This window comes from Ooceraea biroi, chromosome 2 (assembly GCF_003672135.1).
Source record: "Ooceraea biroi isolate clonal line C1 chromosome 2, Obir_v5.4, whole genome shotgun sequence".
Taxonomy (NCBI): Eukaryota; Metazoa; Arthropoda; class Insecta; order Hymenoptera; family Formicidae; genus Ooceraea; species Ooceraea biroi.
In genome coordinates, this window is record NC_039507.1 from 18,332,100 (window position 1) to 18,355,019 (window position 22,920).

At 37.7% G+C, this 22,920-nt stretch overlaps 5 protein-coding genes across 7 annotated transcripts; 2 read left to right on the forward strand and 3 right to left on the reverse strand.

The window, feature by feature from the left end:
- Nucleotides 1-935: 935 nt before the first annotated feature.
- On the reverse strand, nucleotides 936-4,278 carry LOC105281577 (flap endonuclease GEN). Of its 2 annotated transcripts, none has more exons than XM_020032366.2 (6): nucleotides 3,660-3,792; nucleotides 3,535-3,582; nucleotides 3,180-3,457; nucleotides 2,940-3,101; nucleotides 2,704-2,869; nucleotides 936-2,626 (listed from the first exon to the last, which is right to left on the reverse strand). In XM_020032366.2, the coding sequence occupies exons 1-6, from the start codon at nucleotides 3,699-3,701 to the stop codon at nucleotides 1,436-1,438; spliced, it is 1,887 nt and encodes a 628-aa protein (XP_019887925.1). In that variant the 5' UTR covers nucleotides 3,702-3,792; the 3' UTR covers nucleotides 936-1,435. The 2 variants fall into 2 exon arrangements, with proteins under 2 accessions (XP_019887925.1, XP_011341187.2); XM_011342885.2 differs by adding an exon at nucleotides 4,002-4,278 and having other exon boundaries at nucleotides 937-2,626; nucleotides 3,535-3,811.
- Nucleotides 4,279-4,354: 76 nt separating this feature from the next.
- LOC105281578 (charged multivesicular body protein 7) lies at nucleotides 4,355-7,218 on the forward strand. Its single transcript, XM_011342886.3, has 5 exons — nucleotides 4,355-4,482; nucleotides 4,900-5,383; nucleotides 5,467-6,244; nucleotides 6,326-6,536; nucleotides 6,773-7,218. Exons 2-5 carry the CDS (start codon nucleotides 5,100-5,102, stop codon nucleotides 6,850-6,852), a joined length of 1,353 nt encoding a protein of 450 aa, XP_011341188.1. The 5' UTR covers nucleotides 4,355-4,482; nucleotides 4,900-5,099; the 3' UTR covers nucleotides 6,853-7,218.
- Nucleotides 7,063-18,384, reverse strand: LOC105281574 (modular serine protease). Its single transcript, XM_011342880.2, has 8 exons — nucleotides 17,989-18,384; nucleotides 11,809-11,851; nucleotides 11,318-11,707; nucleotides 10,646-11,079; nucleotides 9,270-9,491; nucleotides 8,309-8,604; nucleotides 7,899-8,229; nucleotides 7,063-7,636 (listed from the first exon to the last, which is right to left on the reverse strand). The coding sequence occupies exons 1-8, from the start codon at nucleotides 18,032-18,034 to the stop codon at nucleotides 7,395-7,397; spliced, it is 2,004 nt and encodes a 667-aa protein (XP_011341182.1). The 5' UTR covers nucleotides 18,035-18,384; the 3' UTR covers nucleotides 7,063-7,394.
- A 114-nt stretch (nucleotides 18,385-18,498) lies between these two features.
- LOC105281575 (tRNA pseudouridine synthase A) lies at nucleotides 18,499-20,759 on the reverse strand. Of its 2 annotated transcripts, none has more exons than XM_011342882.3 (6): nucleotides 20,520-20,759; nucleotides 19,914-20,272; nucleotides 19,400-19,736; nucleotides 19,076-19,331; nucleotides 18,768-18,913; nucleotides 18,499-18,697 (listed from the first exon to the last, which is right to left on the reverse strand). In XM_011342882.3, the coding sequence occupies exons 2-6, from the start codon at nucleotides 20,266-20,268 to the stop codon at nucleotides 18,595-18,597; spliced, it is 1,197 nt and encodes a 398-aa protein (XP_011341184.1). In that variant the 5' UTR covers nucleotides 20,269-20,272; nucleotides 20,520-20,759; the 3' UTR covers nucleotides 18,499-18,594. The 2 variants fall into 2 exon arrangements, with proteins under 2 accessions (XP_011341184.1, XP_011341183.1); XM_011342881.3 differs by having other exon boundaries at nucleotides 19,914-20,288.
- A 160-nt stretch (nucleotides 20,760-20,919) lies between these two features.
- LOC105281576 (probable 39S ribosomal protein L45, mitochondrial) lies at nucleotides 20,920-22,898 on the forward strand. The gene is made up of 6 exons (XM_011342883.3): nucleotides 20,920-21,117; nucleotides 21,422-21,745; nucleotides 21,869-22,020; nucleotides 22,171-22,219; nucleotides 22,304-22,453; nucleotides 22,534-22,898. Exons 1-6 carry the CDS (start codon nucleotides 21,067-21,069, stop codon nucleotides 22,813-22,815), a joined length of 1,008 nt encoding a protein of 335 aa, XP_011341185.1. The 5' UTR covers nucleotides 20,920-21,066; the 3' UTR covers nucleotides 22,816-22,898.
- The last annotated feature ends 22 nt before the right edge of the window (nucleotides 22,899-22,920 follow it).

A 22,920-nucleotide genomic window follows, 5' to 3' on the forward strand; every position in this document is an offset into this window, starting at 1 on the left:
TTAAACAGAATATTCATAAGGTAAGGTATTCGAATATCCATGAGAATATATACGCTTTAAAGAATATTTTATTACGTATGATTTTCTGCTGTTTGTTTACCTATTAAGTAAATTATCGAACGATAGCAGTTTAATTTGTAATGTACATACAATAGGAATGAAAGATATAATTTAAGAAAATGTTTCTCCTTTGGAGACAATATCATGTAATCACGGCTCTGACAAGCGAAAATTTTCAAATCCATGTTATCGTTATTTTATATGATCTATAATAATAATTTAATATTAATGTGTTGAGTCAATCAAAAAAATCGATTCGATTTTCAATAGCTGACGCCACATACGTATAATACAGACAACAATGTTGATAATGTCTATTATGTTATTATACTGATGTAAAGAACACTTAGCTGTCATTTCCGCGTGATAATTAGTACATTTAAATTTTACGTGCTGTCTTTATTAATTGAAAATGAGCGTTGAAGCGTTGAAGTGCTCTTGCGTCATATTACGTTATTTAACTTTAGAGAAGGTATAAATGTTTCTGCTGTCACCGAAAGTAATTATAAAGTCTGTGGAGAGATTGCAGTGACTACTAAAACAGTTAGAAAATGTTTGCGAGTTTTAGACGTAGTAATTTTAACTTAGAAGACAACTCACGCTCTCTGGACGTCCAACGAAAGTAGATAACGATTTAATCATCAATTTAATCACTCCAAATTCGGAAATTTCTACTGAAGAAATTATGCAGAATTTAAACATTGCATATATGAAAGTATATTTGATATGATATGAAAGTATAAAGTAAAATTTGACGTAAGAATCGAATCGAACTTTTTGGCTAAGTCATTAAAAATTAATTCCAGATCATCCTTACAAAATATGTATAAATATTTTATATAAATATAATTTATAAATATTTTTATAAAGTCGTCATTTTTAAATATTAAATTTTATTTCTCAGTCATTACAAGTAACATGTATTTTACAAGTAATATTGCATATGTAAATACATGCATTTTCTGTTATTACAAATTGTATGTAATTTTAATCTTAGGGATATAAATATATAAAAATATACCTCACAGATATTTTCGTCATATATTATATAAAAGTAGCGAAAAAGGTTCACGCGCATACATAAAAATAAGTATAAAGTAACTACAATTAAAATACATATTGATGTGCGATGCTTCTTAATAAATATGCATACTTTTCTAAAACAGCACACATTAAAAAGTAAATATTTTCTATAAATTATAATCACAGTATATTATTATTTAAACTTCCAGAGAATTACGTATTAAACTTAAATATTGTATCAAAACCATGCCATACATTGAAAAATATGAGTCTTGCACATTTTATATTTTATAAATTCCAATTCGATCTTTCATTATATTCAAAAATAATTAAAAATCTTTTTCGAGTGACACTATGTTTCCAAATGCATACTTCCATTATTAGTTTCATTCATAAGATCCTCAAAATTGACATTGGACTTCTTTTCAATATAACAACATGTCTGCAAGAGCTTCTCATTCTCTCCAATTTGTATTCTTTGATTAATAGGAATATATGAATCATTTATATCACCAAATTCATCATCAGATTCTTCCTCCTCGTTCTCAGCTAATGCTAATCCTTCCTCCTTGTTCTCAGCATGAACTTGCTCTTCTATCAAGGCTAAAAATTCATCGGTCTTCGTACACTCTTCCGTAACGTTCTCTGTCGATCCACCAGTGGATTTTGTAGGCTGGCTATCTATTAATTCAAATTGGAAGGTCTGTTTGCTACATATATTCTCAATCACGTCCGTTATGTTCATGTCGTCTTCGTCATCTTCGTTTTCGCTCATGAAGTCATCGGGCGACAGTTCATTAAACATCCTGTCAACCGTGTTATTCAATCTCGAGTTTACCCTCTCTGTTTCTAGCACCCTCCTAAATTGTGGTCCGCGTTTCATCTGCTTTGCGTCCACGATCGCAACGTTTTCAGCTGCACTCTTTACTCGTAATTTATTTATTTGAGTCGGAGCCTTCCCTCGTTTCGATCTCTTCGGCGTGATTGCCATCTTCTCAAAGGAGTCTTCCAGCGATATAGGACAATTCTCAGAAATAAATTCTTCGATCTTTCGATTGTTTTTGCTCTCTAAGATCTTTTTCGTTGTTTTCTGCCGTGACTTCGCGGCATCAGCGCCAGTCTTCTCGATATTCGTCTTCTTTCTTCGAGAAGCAGCAGTTCGTTTCTTCGTGTTCACATTTCTGCTAGTTTCAAACGCTTCGACCAGCTCTGGGTAGCATTTTGAAACCAGGTCCTGCGATTCGATGCTCGTTAACAAATCATCATCTATGCCATCGTCATCATCATCCTTCTGTTCTAACTCTTTGTACCTCTTTAACATTTCTATTGCACTGTGCTCCTTCTTCCAGATAATTTCGTAACTGGCCACAGACCTGATTTTACGTATCTTTTTTATCTTATCGGGAATGAACAAGTCCGGGATGGACGAACGTTCATCGAGCGCGAGGTCTGATAAATGCACGAGTTGCCACCTAGTGGTTAACGTGAATATTTTCTCGAATGCATACTGCGGTTCCCAACACAGATGTTTATTCATGAAGTCCTGATGCAATAAAAAATTCGTATGTACTTAATCAGATCAATGAAAAAGAACTTTATGCTAAATAATAATAAACTTACGACGAATTGGTTGATTTGAGGCTGCTGCCATTCTATGTCCAATTTAGTCGGGACTTGGTCCTTGCGAGTAAGAAATTCTTCTATTAATTCCCGGCTTGGAAAATTCTCGTCCTGAAGTGCCTTCTTCCTCAACGATACCTCATTTAATATCAGCGTTCTCTTTTCTCTGCGTATATATATCATTTTAATTATAATTTTAATTATATCATTAAATAACATGTGATAATAATATTTACCTGAAGTCATTATTGCATTTGCTGACGGTGCCGCAGTCGGTGCAGCCCGATTTCGCGTGCTTCTGTATTTTCCCTCGGTGGCCACACGACGTGCATAAATCTGGCCTTGCTAAATCCCGCTCGGCTCTGTCCAAACTCGCGTCGTTTCCCCATTGTTGAATCCTGCAAAGAGAGAAAAGAAGTGAAAAAATATGCACAGTCAGCATACATCTCTTCTTTAAATGTATTTAATGATCAGACCTCTGCAGGACGTCTTGGTCCTCCACGATCTTGAAGAATTTCAGGGCAGCCTCCTTCCCAACGCCACTCACTCCCTCGTCGTAGTCACAGCCGCACAGCAGGGCCAGTGCAATCATTTTATTTCGGCCTATGCTCAGTACCTTCTCGATCTTCTCCATGGAGTAAACGTCCACGGAGCCACCTGCAGCTCCCTGCGTACTCGTGGAGAAGTTCCTGTAGACTATCCTCGCGCCGTACAGAAAGCAGTCGCTGTCTTGACTTATGCATCCGTCTACAAGCTGAAGAAAAATTTTTCAATGAGACGAACGATGATCGGTTCATGATAGAGACACATGAATTACGTGCAAGGACGTACCCCGTCCTCATTCAAGTAAGCACACATGGCTTCGGCTTCACCCTGGCCCTGCACGCAAGCAATACCCATGTACTGCAACATTTGTCTACATTCATTTAAAACTCGATTAAACTGCATCCTCCCACCTTTCCTGGCGGTCTTCCCTTCCCGAGACCCATTACGAGCATCGTTCCTTCGCGCGATAGTCTTGTGCTTCAGGACAGGTGCTTTTCCCTCCAACACAAACACTGGAGATATTCCCTGCATAAGGAGGAACGCTGTGCGGAAGTACAAGTTCCTGCAACAATTTGTATCATGCAAAAAATTCATTATTAATAAATTATATAAATTATATAAATTATTTTACTTAGCAATAGCAATTTTTGCCTAATTTGTTATTAACATGTAAAATGCGAACGCAATATTCTCTATTTTAAAACATTATTATTTTAATAAATGCAAACACATAATATATGAACGGTATTTACCTCAGATACATTTTCGGTTGCACCGCATTGTCGATGATCGTTTGACTGTCGACGACCCATCCGCTTAAATCAATCGCGATGGTTTTCCCCTGTAATTCGTACAGCGGTTTTCTGTCGCACAGAGGCGACAGAATGTTCCACAGGTCTTTCACTCCCATTGTCGATCGTGTGTTTTGAATCGAGTCCGCTTGAATCTGTCAACGTTTGCTCTGATCCTGATCACATGGTGCGCACAAAACGTAATCCTCCCGACCTCGTATTGGCTGAAACAGGGTATGCGTATGTGTATGCTGCTTTTCTGACGTCACGGTGCCTGGTGAATTGGTTTCGAGAATCTCCGCTACGCGCCTTCACTGCCTTAACCTAAAAATGTGAAGTTGCATGAGATAGCTCGATTTGGGTAGTGCGTCTTTTGCATTAAATTATTTTTACTTGTGATACAATTATTCAGATTCTGATCGATCCATCAGAGTATTTATTGGTAAGTAGTATATTTGCTTAATAGCAAGTTAGGCTAAAACTTTATTGTTAATGTAATTTAATAATGAATCTTTTGCATGATTCTGAGAAAGATAGAATAAAAGATGAAAAATTTAGATTGCGTTACTGGACAGTCTCTGTTTCTGTATACATGCTCAATTATATAAAATTATGTTTCTGTCATCATCGAAGAATAATTTCGTTGCAATTCAATTATTTATGCTAATGTGTGTCTTGAAGAGTTCCTTATAAACATTGAAACCTTCTAAATAAATAACAGCTTCTCAGATTTCCATAGAGCACTATTTGAAACAATTTGCCAAAAATTGATAAAAGTATTGGTACTGTAAGATGACGCACCTAATTTATGATTACGTTACGTTTTATATATAATACAATAATACCTTCCTATTTATAGCACGTGCTTGGTCATTGAAGATACTCCATTTGGAATGGGAAGAAGACTGAGAAGATTTGGTCATGTGCAAAAATAGCAGGCCTTCGTTCATTCAATTCGACTATTTTTTTATCTAACTTGAGAGACGATATGTAGGTGGTGTCCGTGAGATTTTACCGGATTGACTTCACAAGTGTCAAGACAAAATTAACAAAAGAGAAATGGTGGAGACCAGTGTCGGTGACAATTCGCCACTGCCAGCAGAAAAACTACCGGAATGTTGGAACCAGGAGGAGAGGATGAGCGCATTGTTCTCACCCTTCCGTAGTAAATCCGCAAATCCACAGGACTGGATCTCCAAGTACAAGTTCTGGAATGACTTGATATACGAATGGCTGAAGCACACCATGCAATGTAGTTTCTCCGTCGTCGATTTAAGCGAAGCTTTCAGGAGAAAAGGCTGTCGACCTCTCTGTCTGGTTACCGTGATCGAAGAGCTCCTCAGGTATTCCTACATTTTTCATATCGAGTTTGTAAAAATTTTACTAGTGCCGGCAAATTATTGTAACAAAAATGATCATTTTCTAGGAACAATGAGATAATTCAGGAGACTGATTTTTTCAAAGAGCCATGCGAAACGTGGACAGCATGGTCGATTGATGTGTTCGTGAAGAAACCAATTAGTTGGTCCTTCTCCAAAGTAAAGAGCTACGTAGTGGGCCCGAACACAAGTAACACGGAGATACGATACATATACCTGAGAATCGTGCAGGAATTGGGTGACGTTATTCTCTCCATCGCCGAGACCAAGAAGGACACTGCGTTATACTCCCTCCCCGAGATAACGGAATACTGCAACGGCAAAACGAAGAAGCAGATTTCGGAGAATACAGTGCGATTGGTGTTGCAGTGGTTGCGACGTAGGAGGAGGGTGACCTTCAAGAAGAGCTCCAACCCGAACAGCGAACTGCTCGTGAAAATTTCTACGCAGGCAGCGAGCGAGGTCACGCTAGTGGAGGAAGGGATGTACAAGCTGCTGCAGCAGGAGAGCAGGCTGAGCAAGGAGATCGAGCTTATGGAGCAGGAGAAGCTCAATATCGTGAACGAGGCGAAGTCGTACCTGGCGAAGGAGCTGCGCCAGATGGCGAAGACGCGCCTAAGGCGGAAAATGGAGCTGGAGAGGACCATAGAGAAGCGCGCGCAGGCGCTTGCCAATCTGCGCACCCTCATCACCAACATCGAGGACGCGCACTCGAATTCCGCCGTGCTCTCCGCTTATAAGACCGGCTCCGACGTGTTGAAGAAAATGGGCCAGGATGGCTTGACCGAGTACGACGTGAAGGACGTCATGGATGATATTAATGAGGTAGGTAGTGGGATGCAATGCGTATTAGTATCTATTTGTTTGCTACCTATTGTCTTTTAATATCTACTATTTTTCAACTAGGCTTTGGAGGAGAACAAGGAAATCGATTCGATCTTATCCGAGACGTTGACCAACGCGGACTCCGAAACCGAACTGGAGAACGAGTTGGCGGAACTGCTGAAGGACGAGGACGAGGACGCGGCGAGTCTACCTGCGGTTCCTCCAGTTCTTGAAACAAACAAGCTGGAAGTTGAGGAATTGGAACGACGCTTGAAGGACTTGTGCGTGGAAGGTAAGAAGTCCTTATTAACGATTCATTATTTTATGTACGTATATTTCGCACAAAATAATAATGAAATTTTAAAATTAAAATTAAATTAATTTTAATTTAAAATTAGATTAATTTTAAATTTAATTTTTAAAAAATTTTCTTTCATGATTTCACTGAAGTAGATTATTGCAAGTGTATCTCTGATTAATTTACAACAACAAAATTAATTCAAATGAAATGATGTGTGCTTAATGCAGGTCTAGTGTCACCTGGCAGAAACGTAGCTGCGGTGTCACCTCGTAAGAAAAAGGTATTGGAGGGCTCCGAGGGCTCGTAAGTTGCAGCGATCAATTATATCCGCAATTAAACAAATTGACTGAAATTATAGTCACCTCTCCGTTGTTTCTTGAAAGGATTTTACTGCGGCTATTAATTATTTAATGAAAGATATATAAGATATAGATGTATATTGTATGTATATATATAAATAGAGTCTCACGATTTTTAAATAAGCATTTTGTAATCTAATATAGTTGAAAAATTTTAAGTATGACAAGTAGATTTATTTTTGTTTAATTTTTTGCGTTGTCCTGCTGTGTCGATACTCACTAAAGCGATAAGAATCTCTGAAGTTAATAGTCTAATGGCAATATTATTAAGAACTATTCAGAAACAGTAAAATTAATCTCAATATTTATCACATATAAAAGTAACTATTTCTTCAAGTCTCTAATTGTTCCAACAAAAGTGCAACACGATTATACAATCGTACAACAAAGGGTGCAGATAATGATATGCACTTTCACGGTTGTTCGTAAGTATAATGAATGAACACAACGGGTGGTGTTCCCGTCAGCAAATGTCGAAGCTTCATTAACTTCAAGGCCTATTTGGACACGGTGAATACGGCATATTCCGTTCTATCGATGAGATGACTTCTTGTATCCACGCAATGTGACTGGATATTTTTGTATACAAGGAATATAAGTTGTTGTCGCAACGAATGCTGCCGCCCTCCTTTATCGTGCCGAGGGAGACGCTCACGATGCCTCGTAAGAACCACAGACCGTCAGTTTTAAAGACTAATCCGCCGCCACTGTCGCCGTCACACACGGAGGATCCTGAAATACGTGGAGTAAGTTGTAATCTCACTTTCCGCCACTTCTAAAATATTGGAATAATATTGTTAAATTTATAAAATTTTAAAATTTAATTTAATTAAAAAATTTTTAAATTTAATTTAATTTTTAAAAAATTTTTCATGATTTCACTGAAGTAGATTATTGCAAGTGTATCTCTGATTAATTTAGAACAACAAAATTAATTCAATTCTTCATCAATGTCAATGATCTTCCCTCTTTCTTTCTCTCTCTCTTCACTAACCATTCCTGTAGCCGGCGCAAAATTTATCGGTAGTCAGGTACTGTTCCGTATGAGCGCTTATACTTGCAGATTTGCACTGGTTGAACGGAACGTATGGTACTGTTAAGGACTGCAGGATCGCACTGGTCGGACCGGTCGCGGTCCTACCAAATCCCGCGACCTTTCCATAAGAGCCCGCTTCCAGCACGGCGTAATCGCCGGAATCGTCTATGCACACGGGAACCAGCCAGGCCGACAGCACGAACGGCTGTTCGAGCTCCAGTATCGCGATATCCCAGACATAATTCCCGATAAGTCCTAGATAATTGCACGTAATATAAATATTCTTCACCTATAAAAAGAAACATTTGAGCACCTCGAGTTTAGACTGCACCGCATGCATGCAGATCGGCTGTGTCGCATGCACAAACCCTGTTCTTCCTGACGAGACGCGGATCGTGCAAGGGGGAGTCGTAGTCGCGAAAAACGTTTCCCGTCACCACGTGAACCTTCGTGGCGTCGATTATTTGTCGGGTGTTTTCGTCGTACACGCAGTGAGCCGCCGTTATCAGAAGCTTCTCTGTGACGATAGACGATCCGCAGAAGAACATCTTCGGCTGGTCAGGGTAATCGAGGTACAACGAGGCGTGCCACGGGAACTCGGTGATGTTAGCTCGGCTACCGTTTATAATGAGCGGCGTAACGTCAGCAGGCGGCACGCCGCATACTGCAACACGTGCGTCCCGGTTGGAGAAATCGTGTCGACGTGATGAGACAATTTTATACGTGAAAGAAGGAGATAATTCACAGTGACCATTACTTTATCGCGCGTCATCGTTCGTTGCAGCTTCGCGATCGATGGGACGGGGGAGAAAAGATTGGCAGGTCGAATTCGTACGGAAGAAAGATTCGAATAAATTTATTGTAAATGTAGTCTATTTAATTTAATAATATCTAGATTTATGTACAGGGCTGGGAATGTTTTAATACTACTTTTCTTTAAAGCTTCTTTGGTAAAGGCACTGCTGTGAATTATCTCAATAGAAATGATGGCACAGTACACGTGCAGCGTTGCAGTGAGATAATTTCCGCGTGCGCGTACCAATGGAAAATTATTCCAAAAAGTAAAATTATTCGAAATCGCGCCACTTATAAGTTGCTACTGTTTCGTAATTTTTTTTTATGGCCACAACCAAGTCTCTTGCGTTACCGAATCACTGTCTGCCGTCGTCGGTACGTTAACGTCCGCGTCCGGATAATTTGCTTCCTCGACGTTCGTGTGTATGACAATTTTATCGTTCAAAACTTCAATGCGCGTAACATTACTTCTGTCCAAAGTGTTTTGCAACGTGAGAGTATTGTTAAGGTAAACGTTTATTACTATAACCGGACCTGGAATGCATCGTATGGGCTCTGGCTCCCATTGACCGTTCGCGTTGCATCTCACGAAGTCCCGCCGTGTTGAGAGCAGGGTACTTTCACGTCGATAGCTGTTTCGGCAGGACAGTCTCGCGTTGGTTCTTGGTAAAACCGGAGTCTCGCAGGGCACCCACTCGTCATTGTACGTGCATCTAGCCTCAGTCGACGGGGTACTTAGACCTTTGCAGTGTATTTCTATCAAAAAATATTTTGCATACGTAAATGAACATCGAGATTTCGATTGCAAGTGAGATTTTCTATTTTCTTATTATTATTTAGATATCCGGAAATTTATAAATATTATTTTTATTTATAAATAGAGGAGAATCCCCTATTATGAGATATGCTCCTAATATGAGATAATGGGGTTTCTGCTAAACTAGTGAGCACCATCTGTTAGTTTCACCATGAACTTATTACTCTTGGTGTAAAATGTATTTAGTGAAAAATTCATTGTTCGTTATTGCGTTTAACCTTTGCAAGAAAAGGTTTGTGAAATTGTGAACATGTCAAAGGAACTTGAGGTAAGTCTTTAAACCTTGTTTATTATATAATAAAGAAATGGTTGGCAATAAATTCAGTATGCAATGATAGAGTAGAATCGTAGTAACAGGAAAATACGCGATTTGTTGAATTGCTTATTGTAGAGGTTGGATTTCATGATCGCGGAACCGCTAGGCGCGTGGCTCGTATAATGAGATATTCAGGGTACTCTTAATATGAGATAATTATTGCTCGAATATGAAGATTATGTAGTGTAATAAAAAGAAAGAAAATACTACTTAAGGTTAAAGAAAAGTTAATACGAATTTATATTACGAATTTTTGTGTATTTAATTGTTATAGAATCTGACTATGGAGGTTAGAGAAACGAGGAAGCGTCGACAGTGGAATCGTGAAGATTTGGCGAAGGCTGTGGCAGCAATATTTTTATAAAACTATCTAATAAAGTTTTTTAATTGCAATACTGATGTATTTTGCACTTTTAACACCGATTTCTCGAGGTATCTTATATTAGGAGCACACTTTCGCGATCTTGCGTAAAGCTCTTTTTTCAAATTTTTTTAATTTTCAGAAAAAATAACATTTAAATTAGATTTTTCATTTCACCAACCTAAAGCTTATTAAATTCTCTTCAAGATAACGTATTACATTTTAAAATTCTGCCTATAGATTTCCTTACATTCGGCAAAATCGATATGGTATCTCATAATCGGGGACTTTCCTCTAGTAATTTATAAATATAAAATATTAATAAATATTATTCTTCATAAATATTATTATAAATATTATTGTTAAGTCACATATACACGGTGCTCCTAAAGACCATGTAATTGTCATTTCAGTACCTGTACAAACCGGTATGGTGAGCCATATTCCCTGGTAAGTGCAGGACACATCGGCAAAACCTCTTAGTCTGTATCCTGGATTGCAAGAGTAGACAATGCGAGATCCCAAATTTAACTCCCGTCCTTCCGCGACGTCGCAATCCTGGCCACTTGGACACAGCGACTGATGTAACTTCCACCGACCATTCCGCGGTTGCGGAGGTGCCCTGCACTTGTCGTCGTTCAGAGGAGGTAACGATACTGTTGGTCGTGTTGGCGTTGGCGTCACCGACCGTGACGTTGTCGTCGTCGTTACCGTCGGCAACGACGGCCACGTGATTCCACATTTCTCCGGACCTTCGTCCGATCTATCGGCGCAGTTGAATACCCCATTGCACAGCAGATCGCCGTCTATGCAGGCTCCGTAGTTGCAACGGAAAGCTGTCGCGGCGCAGCTGCAAAGATAAATCATCGATCCAGACAGTGATGCCAGAAATGGGATGCGGTAGCATTGGGTGGGGGATGGAGCGGGGATGGTTTCGCGCCGCGCACTATCTATGGGTAATGTCGGCTCGTGGAGAAACCATCCCCACTCCATCCCCTACCCAAAGCTACCGCATCCCGTTTCTGGCATCACTGGGTCCAGAGTCATGTTTTCAGGAGGCAAAAGAAGAATTGAAGAATTATTCTCACGGTATTAGTCTGCATCGCTCGAACGTCTCGTCGGATCCGTCCGCGCAGTCCCGCGTTCCGTCGCACAGAGCGACGTCGGATATGCATTGCCCGCTGTTGCACGTAAAGTCGTCCACTTTGCACAAGACCGTCTGGTTGTTCGAGCCTGCGGACTTGCATCGCGGCTGCGTCTCGTCGCTGTTGTCGGCGCAGTCCGCCACCCCGTTGCAGAGAGAATTCCTGTTCACACAGGCGCCGTAGTTGCACCGGAAAGCGTAATCGGGGCAGATAATCTCCGGCTTCTTGCACTCCCTTTCCGTCTCGTCGGACTGATCGTCACAATGGATTATACCGTCGCACAACAAGTCGCTCTGTATGCACTGTCCGTCGTAGCATCGAAATTGCTCTAATCTGTGCGAGCAGTAAAATTGATTAAATATTTATTTATATATTTCTTTATTTGTTGGATCACATTATGTTAGAGCGGATTAATGTAACGCACGAACACTTACTCGCAGGTATCATTAGTTTGCGCATATCCGGAATCAGCACACACTGTGAAATCCCCGAAAGATATATTATTTTATTACATCATAAAAATAATCTGATTTTCCTTACTTTATTATTTTAATTAATTTTTTTATTATTTTAATTTTAATTAATTCTGTCGACAGTTTCTGCAATAACATGCACATTACTGGAAATCATTTTTGATGTTCATACAGCGCGCGCGCTTATGTGATGCGTGAATCTTTTATGATGTAAGAACGCCAATTATAATAACGATTGGCTATATATTAATGTTTGTGACATTCCAGTCCAGCAAAGTCCAGCAAAATATGTTAGTAAACTTTGTAACGTCGAATAATCTCAACCGGGTCTCTATTCCGCCGAAATTACCAGCGCTATCTTACGCCTGAGAGTGATACTTTAGCTTATACAGGGTGTCCCGGGTTTTAACCGACAAACTGCGGGAGCATATTCTACTAGTGGAAATAAGAAAAAATTCTTATATCGAGTTTGCTTAGAAATGCTTTATTACAAAGTTATAAACCGATATTGAAAAGAAATATGAGATAAGTAACAACGGATTTTTTCACAAAAATAACAATTATCTACGCAACGATTTAGTGACGCATTTCAAAATGTTGTCCTTGCACATCGATACAAGCTAGACATCGACGTAGTACAGAATTTGTTACAGTACGACATTCCTGAAAATTTTGTTGCATCTCAGTAACTGAATTAGTAATTCGTTGCTTTAAATCTTCAAGCGAGATTACGAGATCAAAAAATGTTTCTTACAAAAGTTTTATGACTTCAAGGGGGACATAAGATGCTGCCACTGATTTGACCTTGGGTGCACCTGTCAAGGTTTATGTGAAGGTTAACTTTTTTTTAATGGATCTCTTTATTTCTCATTATACAGTCTTGTAGCTTACCTCGAGAGCTTTTCAAAACACTATAATAAAGTATTTTTTCGTTAAATATTATTCGAGTTATGAGAACTACAAGTTACAATACTGCCGGCATTTGCATTACCCAAAGTGTACCGTTCTATCAACTATCCTACTTTTAGCGCTACCCAGGAACAACGGCGTGGACGTAGTAGGTTTCTGTTCCCTTCGGGGTGCTTTATTAATGTGAGTCCCCTTGCCTCTCACAATTGGGGTGCTTGATTTACTATAAATTTTTCGATACAAGATTTGGTTTATGTGTATACTTAAATTATAAAACAGTATACTTTGGAACGCTGTAACTCACTGAAAAATGATCCAATTTCAAAAAACAAAAAACCGTTGTATTCGTCTCATTATCAGTTACAACTTTCACTTAGAGAGAAAAATCGACTTCCATTTAAAAAATGGCTGCCATGATGAAATCTCGAAAGTGGCGCCATCTACAATTAAATTGAGAATATCATCATCTTGCCCCCTCGAAGCCATATAACTTTTGTCTGAAACATTTTTCTCTGAAACGACGTCGTATCGAAATATTTTACTGACAAATATAAAATGGGACACCCTGTATATATATCCCGTACTATCCGTCATAATTTCAAATCAAGCAAGAAGTTCGGCAGTGAATCATTCGCGATAACATGTCAGAGGTCGTCCAGTAGTAATCACAGACGAGCAACGTGCGAACATAAAACTTTGTGCTAAATTAGGTGTGGCGTCGACAGATACAAATTGATACAACAAGCTTACGAAATTGCAAGCGGCGCATCCTCGATTAAAACGATTAAAAACTGGTACACGGGTTTTAAACACAACAAAGCACCTATACCAGTATTGATGGTTACCGTGTACTAAATTAAAGTACTAAATTAAATAATTAAAGACAAAGTCGCCGACGGCCGTGAACGTGAAGTTCATGCTCGCAATAAGTCAGTTGCATGGTTTGCTGCTAAACGAACTTTCCCTAACCAACACTGAACTTAAATACATTTTGCCTGAAATTAATAAAACTGAAATCTATATATGGCCGTGTCGTGCCACGCAAGCTAATCAGAGGACAAAAGCAGGCACGCTACGATCGATCATTGCACGGACATTATTGACACGTGCAGGATAAATCCCAGATTCCTGGGTACAAAGTAACAGCTGGTAATATACATATGTTAGTTATAATTTCCCACTCAACAATGTAATTGTTACATAACACGTATGTTATGTTGTATTTATATTAATGAGTGGGGAATTATAACTAATCACGTATATTACCCGTTACTTTGTGTTTGCTAGGTACACTTATCGTGGGATGCGAGCTATGGTTTCCCAAACCCGTAATGCTACAGAGGAGGTCTTCATACACGCCAGGAACGTCGAGACAGGAGCAAGGGCAAGCTGATGTACAGGTGTTCCCAGTTGTTTATTGTTTCTACGATTCGGGAGGCATCCTATTGTATAAGGAATGCCTTACGACAAATACGATAGAAGAAGAAGAGAAATGGTTACAGCCTTGAACCGCCTGGACGTATGTCGCTTGTGTGGCAGTGTATCATTTCCTAGAGGTCAGACTATGAAGGTGAGGAGCCAAAACAAATACCAAGATTTTATTTGTTGCTTGATCGATCACTCGACACCATCGATGTACGCAAATTTTCGGCTGAGAAACAAGTGTGTGTGTTTTATCTCAGCCATCCTATTCGCCGGATTTATCACCGTGCGACTATATTTTCTCTTCAACACGATTAGATTAAGGTTGTTGCCACAAGAAGGATTATTTGCTTCTGATAATTCTGATAATTTACCAGATGTCATTGCTGGTATCATGAACGAAATAGACTGCAGCCAGAAATACAGTGATCTTAGACGCAATTCCATCCACACCATGTTGCTGCGACATGAATGGAACTGTGACAAAGCAAATGGTGATTATACTGATGATGTTGATTATGCCATGGTGTGGATGGAATTGTGTCTAAGATCACTGTATTTCTGGCTGCAGTCTATTTCGTTCATGATATTGATGATGGAGATTAGCAATATAAACAATTGCGTGCTTTTGTGTAAAAAAATCAAGTTTTTTCGATATGTTGTATAGTTAAATTCGATATAAAAAGAATAATACAATTTTAGAACTCCAATCGCACGCCTATGCTAAATTCATTGACATTATATTTAATTGAGACATATACATTTGACATTTTAATTATACAACAATATAATTAAATTAAATTCGGTATGTCGTATAATTAAAATGTCAAACATGTATGTCTCAATTAAATATATGTCAATGAATTTAGCATAGGCGTGCGATTGGAGTTCTAAAATTGTATTATTTTTTTTATATTACGTGAATACCTCCATCGATTTTAAATCCGCACATCGGTTCTGTAAAAACTTATATTTATTACTGAAGCTGAGCTTTTTTCACGATTTAATTGATCTTCCATTTGGCTTATCTGAAATTTGAATATGTGACAAGGCTTCGAATATGAAACGGATCATGTATCTTCAATATTCTATTACTTCGTTTTTTATTATTATAGTTTATTATTATTGCAGTTATTTCAAATTAAAATCCCATTCGTCAATCGATAAGAATATATATAGTATCTCGAAAGTTATACTTTAAATCTATCTTATAAGAGCGAAAACGTACAAAACTTGAAGAACTTGTATTTTTTGTCAACTATAATATCTGCTATAATATTGTGTCCTTTTAATGATACGATTTCTTTGAATTTTATAAAAAACTGTTTATTTATAATGGGCTAATATCAGCTTGCGCTATTTAACGTGTTTTATATATTTATTTTTCAAACTAGTTTTGAGTTTTTGGGATAGAGATACGTGCGTTATAAATAGTAATTGAGGTCGAACTTAAAGTTTAATTACGAAATACATGTTTTAAAAATAAGGCAAAGCTATATATTTATATAAATTATTTAGGAAAAGTTCTCTAAAATATATTTTATAACAATAAGTTTGTGGCAAATAGTTTTGATCTAATGTATAAATGTATGTGCCTGTTATAATACGTGTGTTAAGGTACAATTTCATGCTGTCGCTCGTCGCTCATTTTCAGTGACAAAACAGGTCACGTGATCAAAATTGACGAATATCCAGCGTTAATTTTGATCACGTGACCTGTTTTGTCGCTGAAAATGAGCGACGAGCGACAGCATGAAGTTGTACCTTTACACGAGATACATAAGGCTAGGACAAATGATCGGCTATTCTATTGGAGAGAGGCTTATTATTGTTTCGGAGAGAGACAGTCGAAAATAACAAAGGATAGCTTTCGAGAGCACTGATAAGGAAAGGTTTTTAGGTGTTACACTCGGATTTCAAAAGTTTTTTGCATGCAAGTAGGGAGGTCCCCAAATAGAAGAAAAAAATAAAAGTAGCGGCCCAAATGCATATTTGCGCGCTATGTGCGCAATTTTCGATGTTAGGTTAATTACTCAAAAATGCTATTTCCAATCGAATTCTTTACATTTTTTATTTCACCTAATGCACAACGCTTTAAAAAGAAATCAAAACCAAAATTAAAACTGAAAGAATTAAAAACCTCCCTTGACCAGATCTTTTATGTCCTCGTTATGGATTCTGATCAAATCTATTTAAAGTCGCATACAATAAATCACGCAGAAAGAGCAAACTACGATTTGCGCAATGTACAATTATTCCAAATTGTGTGCATTGGCAGTTGCAGTAAAAAATTAAAAAAGTTACGATGCAAATACCATTTTTGAGCAATGGGCCTTTTATACGCACTGTGCTCGCGCGGCACGAGATTACATTAGACGTTCGTATTTTCTAAACACACACACAAGTACACACACGCACACAGAAGCACATACGCGCACGCACACACATACACACACACACACAAAATTATTTAAAGCAATATAAATGTGCATTAGGTGAAATAAAAAATGTAAAGAATTCGATTGAAAATAGCATTTTTGAGTAATTAACCTAACATCGAAAATTGCGCACGTAGCGCGCAAATATACATTTGGACCGCTACTTTTATTTTTTTCTTCTATTTGGGGACCTCCCTACCTGCATGCAAAAAATTTTTGAAATCCGAGTGTAACACTTAAAAACCTTCCCTTGTGAGAGGCAGAGTAAAACGAACGCGAATCCGCACATGTAAAAATGCGTACGCGATTGTAGATACGTTAATTTGTACCCTAGTCTACCCGTTCGAAATATACATATTTATACTTATATGATGATTAAATAAACATATTTTTATTTTTTACCACCCTATAATTGTGAATGACTTTCTGAAGAGAGCGAATATTGTGTCCCATAATGTACGTTCGCCATCATTTTGCCATTATCATTTTGTTACAATAAAGAGAGTACATGCACGGAGATAAATCATATTAGCCAGCAATAAGGAAAATATCAATAAGTAAGAAAAATATGAGATATATCGTTATATTCGTATATTTTTTTCGTTTATTATCTACCAATATAAGCAAACGCGTATTAAGCAAGATAGATTTTTATTGTCGGGGTTCAAGGTCGGCAAACTGGTTTCTAGAACTGGCTGAGATTACGATGATACTTTGCGAATCTCTTAAACTCTACGATGCAGACATATCACAAAGATTTAATACATGTAGTACGAAATACGTGCCAGATACATAATAAATAAAAACAAGTTATAGTAAAAAGAATTCTACCGATTATCTTCCTCTTTGTTCCTCATTCGCAGATAAACATTCACTTAAAATAAAAATATATAAATTCAGCAGTATATCATAAATTATATATTAATAATTTAAGTGATTCTGATATTATAAAATTCTCTTCAGGCGCACATTCTAATTGTATTAATTCTATTGATGTGTTGTAATATCTAGAACCTGAACAAAATTAAAATACGCTAATGAGTTTAGAGTGACACTAAAATAGCACTAACGAAATGTCGCTAACTAAATTTCTCGACTGCTCTCAATTACAATTATTTTATTATCTTTGAAATTTATTTATTATTTTGGAACATTATTGTTTTATCAATAACACGCCTCACGAAATTTATGCAAATGCAACCGTAATCTTAATAAACCCTAAACGTAATACTACGCATATTTATTTTTTATTGGTAAATAAAAAATGTCTCTAAGAATTGCCCTAAAAGTTATAATTTTACATTTCTCACGATACAATTTCTTACTTGCTGCATATATAAACAATTGACATAATAATGAGATTTTCACTTACCGTAGACTATTATTAATAGAGCAGTGATTCGCTTAATAATCCACATAATAAAATATTCCGTGACGAGGAGCCAGCAGGAGTGCCGTCCGCGTCTTCAGCTCGAACGGCATTTACATCGAGATCCACTGGATATACTGGCTGCCACGAGACTGGAATTACCCAACGAGTCGACGAAGCCGTCACAGTTCTCGTGTGCGTCACTTCTATACGTACATACGTGCGTGTGCGAACGCAGGGAAATTACGTGCTGTGTACGTTCGATTCTTGCACAAGCAGATTTATCTAATTTAACAAACAAATCGGCGAGTAACACGATAGTGCGCGTGCACAGATAATCGATTCGATTCACAGAATTCTTACGAGAAAGGTACATCGCACGTTTTTACAGGATGTACGGTTGAAAGAATTTTGACGTCACTGCTGCTGTTTACAGAGTCATTTGCAATCATCTTGAGGCTATAGCAAACTTATGATTATAAAATAATACGTTCAAGGAAATTTTAACGATAATTAAAAAATTTCTTTTTTAATGTTTCTCTCTCGGTGTATTTGATACAGAGGTACCATAAATTTTTATATTTTACAAACAATGAAATGCTAAAAGGCCTAAATGTAGTCCACCGTTTCTTCTTTTTCGTCAACATCCTCACAAATTTCGTCGATACTACTGAACGAATATTCGGGCAGATTTGCTACCCATTTCAACGTCCTAGGTAACGTTAGTCAAGGTAAATGCGAGGAAAAATTTATTAGAAGGTATGATTCATCCGAAAGGATACGTTTGCTCTGAAATCTCGGTATCCACCACGTGTCGCATGATGTATTGCTTCTGAAACTTCTCCACTTCTTCTTCGCACTCTTTCCAGTCTAGCGTTTCGTGCAGGCCGTCCGCGCCGTATCTCTTCCCATAATTATCGTAATGTACCTGCACAATATGTATTCACCGTTTCTAGACGCTATTCTAATTAGATATTGCATATAAAAAAATATAAAACAATATTTCAGATATTAATTTCTATTCTAAATAATGAATTATTTCATTTCTTAAATTTAATACAATAACAACAACGCGCTAAAATTTCCTTACATGACACAGACATAGACCTAGACTGGGTGCGATCGGTATCTCGAGCTTGTCCATTTTGAACGCCTCGTTAACCTTCTCCTTGGACACGAGGTTCCTCGCGACCGCGATTACAAGCGCGACCATTTTCCGAATTTGATGCAACATGAAGCTCTGCCCCTTGACCTCCAGCACCGCGAATTCCAGCCCGTTCGAAACGAAGGTCTCCACGCAGTTGAAGCTAATTATGTAGCGCCGCGCGCGCGGATCTAAAGGTTTCCTAAACGAGTGAAAGAGTACGCTTCAGAGTTTGGGCAGCCGAGTGAACGCGAATTAAAACTTACTTACGTCTTCGACGTGAAGTTATGAAAATTATGAGTGCCTTCCATGAGCTTCAAAATCGAGTTCAGTTCGTTCAAAGATTCCGGAGATAATCTGTAATCGGTGTACGGTTTGCCATCGACAACCGACACCTGTTTGATTCTCTCATCCTCGCTGACTTCCTCTCCAAGTTTAAGCAGGCTCGGATCCTCTGGTGCAAATGCGAAGGAAGGAATGACATATCTGTAAGTGCGAGCGTCGCACTGATTTTTGCTATTAAAACCCTTCGTCACTCGCTTTATTCCGAATACCCTGATCACGTCGGGCAGATGCTGGTTTATTACTGCCTTGTCGGGATTTTCCGCTGGAAAATTTAGTAGAAAATTTTTCAATTAAATAGAAAGTTCGTTCCTGCTTTTTAAATTTAATAATATCGAGTCTTGGATTTTACTAAACACAATAGTGAAATAAAAGTCATTGTAATGCAATTGTTAAATAAAAAAATAAACTAGAAATAATATTATTAAAATATGCATCTTACGCAGCTTTAACGAGACAATCTGCCTAATCGCCGAGACACCCTTGTCCGTACGTGCAGCCCTTTGGAAATTAATTGCACGGATATTCTCAAAATGCTCACTAGTTATCAAGTCCGCCTTTAACAAGGCAGCGACCAGATCCTCCTCGATGGTCTTCATACCAGGATTTCTTTGCATGCCATAATAATCTTTACCGAGGTAACTGAGCATCATAGCATGATTTTTCCTCTTAATCCTTTGCACGGTCTCTGTTTCTGTTTTCTGTATTTTGGCCTCGTTGTCATTACCGTCGTCTAACATGGGCCTCTTGTTTACATTTATCTCTGATTCAATCATGGGATCCACTGTGACCGACATGGTTCTGTGGCAAGTATTTTCTGAGTAGAAAAATACGCGTGCTCAGTAAAAAATAATAATCAAATGAGAGCAATAAAATCGGAACATGTATTTTAATAAAATTAAATTTTTAACGAATTTAATGAAATTTTAATAAAAAGGGTAAAATACAAGATAATTCAGATATATTAATCTCGGACTTTTCAAATCTCCTGCACGCTTGGGGAAAGTTTTAATTAATTTGTTACATATTTTACATATCTCTTAGATACCTAATTGAAAATTTATACAGCGAATTGCAGAACTGTTCAAAAGCCGTTTCACTCCGCACAGCATTGGTGGTTTTCTTCGTTCTTATTTTCTAAATAATGTCTTAAGTTAATATATATATATATATATTCCTTCGTTCAGAATAACTTAGAATTCACGTCATTTGTGATGTCACTTTTTAAAAAGAATTACGTACGTAGATGTACGTAAAAGTTCACGTTAAGAGTTTCACACGTACGACAGTTTTGGTTATACGAGGTTAAGTTTTCTCCTATGTAAAGAAAGTGCTCTGAAGCATTTGAAGCACCAACTGGACTGAGCCGCGGTCATATCAACGCCTGACATCGATGTTGCACTTCTATTGTACTTAATTCTCACGGACGATGTGCGAATGGTGAATTAAGCATGATATAACCTGAAACATGACTACGAAATAAGGAGACAAAAATAAAATTATAAAATTGATAGAAACAATAACGGATATACATAGTTGGTGCAACAACTTCTGCTTTTTTATTGTAAAGTTTTGCAGCGCATAGATCCTAAAAAATGTTATTAAGATATATAAGTCCGGTGTTTAACTACGGAAAATGTATACAGGTATGGTATAAATCTCATTTTTGTAAATGAATCCTGCAATAATATTTAATTTTTCTTTGTGTGTTCAAAATTTGTCTTGACAAATTTTTGATTTCTTTTTGCTAAAACAAGTTTTTAAAACCGTCTTACAAGTCAGCTCCATTTGCTTCAATAACGTATCTCTAAGTATTTCGTTTGAATAATTAATTTTAAAACGTTGTAAATTAGAAGAAAGATGTAGACGCGTGATGTTTTGCGAGACGGTTGTTTATATCGCAAAATGTCAGAAAAAACATAAAGGATGTCGAAATGAAATCTATTTCAGAGCAATCTCCCAGCAGTGTTTAGCGCTACCAATTACCCCAATAACTTGACACAAGTCAGATCTATTCAGAAACATTGGAATCCGAAATGGAAGAAACTAAGAGCAGCTAAAGTTATCAAAGTGAAACTGCCGAAGTTCGATAAGGAGAAGGATGATCCCACTAAAATGACCACCGAACAGTTACGATCGCGTATGAAAGAATTTGGTTTCCTGCCACAGAAACCTTGGCAAGAGAGAACAGCATACATAAGCTGCACCCCTATGATTTTTGAACCCTATGTTGTTCCCGAGGGAGATGGGAAATATTCTGTCATTACGAAAGAGGTATGCCTCCTATCTTTATTAGCTTCATAATATTTTTGTAATACAGTTCTGCAAAGTGTAGGATGTAAAATATTGGGTACGTTAAAAAGCATTCCCTAATTGTTTATTTCATGATTCGAACAGGGGGTAAAGCAAAAGGTTACATATATTGAGAAGAAAAGCAAATCTTTTAGGGCTATCAGAAAAATTAAGTCGTTTGATGACACATTTAAGACATCTTATTTCATAGAGGAAGCCCTAGAGATTTATAAACAGGCGCATGAAGCTCTAGCTGCGTAAGTAATATAATACTTTTACATGTTATCTTCATAATAAGAGACGTAACAATATTATAAATTTTTAAGTTACGAACAATCTACTGAGCAGAATAGATCTTCTTTGCTCACTTGCCTAGTATTAAACAGAATATTTTTTTTATATTTCAGCCAAGATAAGGAGAAGTTATTACAATATATTACAGAAAATGCGTATCCTGTAAGTTTAAAATATAGTCGAACATTTATGGAAGTTATTATTATTATTATATGACAATAATCCTGATAATTTTTGCATTCCCAGAAAATGACGCACAATTTGAGGAACAAGACTATACACTGGAAGTTTTTGGAGTCTTTGGAGCCAGCGCGCATCGTGCACGGCAGAACGACAGATTTAATAACGAAGGAGAACATTTACGCGCAACTCACCGTCCGGTTCCACACGCAACAAGTCCGATAATTTATTTTTTGATTATTTATTTATCGACCTTTTTGCAAGAATCACAGCAAAGGATTGTTTTCCTGTTGCAGATACTGGCGGTATACGACAGATTCGGCCGCTTGATGCAGGGAAGCGAGATTCTCAAGAAGGATGTATTGGAATACTTAGTGTTCGAAAGGCATCTGGCCAACGAGTACGGCACTTGGCGAATTCACGATAAGATCGTACCGTCTTGGATGACTCCGACGGACATAGCTGAGGGCACGTATGTCATGCCGCAAAAGAAACCGGAGCCTGAACCCACCGCACCGGCTCCCGTGGAAACTACGCTGGTGGAGGACGCGCCAAAGGATGTAGCGCAACCTGCGTGAATACGTGGAATAAACGTGTATTGTTTTAATATCGTGTATATTTTGTGATTAAGCATTAAAGTATTAAATACATATATTGCAGCTTAATATAATATATTCATATTT

What these genes read in the sequence shown, in the direction of transcription:
- LOC105281578 (XM_011342886.3), top strand. Translation starts at nt 5,100, where the DNA reads ATGGTGGAGACCAGTGTCGGTGACAATTCGCCACTGCCAGCAGAAAAA. An exon ending in GTGATCGAAGAGCTCCTCAG is followed by an intron (nt 5,384 to 5,466) that starts GTATTCCTACAT and finishes ATCATTTTCTAG; the next exon opens with GAACAATGAGATAATTCAGG. An exon ending in GAAGGACTTGTGCGTGGAAG is followed by an intron (nt 6,537 to 6,772) that starts GTAAGAAGTCCT and finishes TGCTTAATGCAG; the next exon opens with GTCTAGTGTCACCTGGCAGA.
- LOC105281576 (XM_011342883.3), top strand. Translation starts at nt 21,067, where the DNA reads ATGTTATTAAGATATATAAGTCCGGTGTTTAACTACGGAAAATGTATA. An exon ending in ACTACGGAAAATGTATACAG is followed by an intron (nt 21,118 to 21,421) that starts GTATGGTATAAA and finishes AATCTATTTCAG; the next exon opens with AGCAATCTCCCAGCAGTGTT. An exon ending in GCGCATGAAGCTCTAGCTGC is followed by an intron (nt 22,021 to 22,170) that starts GTAAGTAATATA and finishes TTTATATTTCAG; the next exon opens with CCAAGATAAGGAGAAGTTAT.
- LOC105281577 (XM_011342885.2), bottom strand. Translation starts at nt 4,159, where the DNA reads ATGGGAGTGAAAGACCTGTGGAACATTCTGTCGCCTCTGTGCGACAGA. An exon ending in GACCAAGACGTCCTGCAGAG is followed by an intron (nt 3,102 to 3,179) that starts GTCTGATCATTA and finishes CTCTCTTTGCAG; the next exon opens with GATTCAACAATGGGGAAACG. An exon ending in CTCAAATCAACCAATTCGTC is followed by an intron (nt 2,627 to 2,703) that starts GTAAGTTTATTA and finishes TTATTGCATCAG; the next exon opens with GACTTCATGAATAAACATCT.
- LOC105281574 (XM_011342880.2), bottom strand. Translation starts at nt 18,034, where the DNA reads ATGTGGATTATTAAGCGAATCACTGCTCTATTAATAATAGTCTACG. An exon ending in TCTATTAATAATAGTCTACG is followed by an intron (nt 11,852 to 17,988) that starts GTAAGTGAAAAT and finishes GGGATTTCACAG; the next exon opens with TGTGTGCTGATTCCGGATAT. An exon ending in GTCTCGTCAGGAAGAACAGG is followed by an intron (nt 8,230 to 8,308) that starts GTTTGTGCATGC and finishes TTCTTTTTATAG; the next exon opens with GTGAAGAATATTTATATTAC.
- LOC105281575 (XM_011342881.3), bottom strand. Translation starts at nt 20,583, where the DNA reads ATGCTGTGCGGAGTGAAACGGCTTTTGAACAGTTCTGCAATTCGCTGT. An exon ending in CATAACTTCACGTCGAAGAC is followed by an intron (nt 19,332 to 19,399) that starts GTAAGTAAGTTT and finishes TCACTCGTTTAG; the next exon opens with GAAACCTTTAGATCCGCGCG. An exon ending in TAGGTCTATGTCTGTGTCAT is followed by an intron (nt 18,914 to 19,075) that starts GTAAGGAAATTT and finishes CATATTGTGCAG; the next exon opens with GTACATTACGATAATTATGG.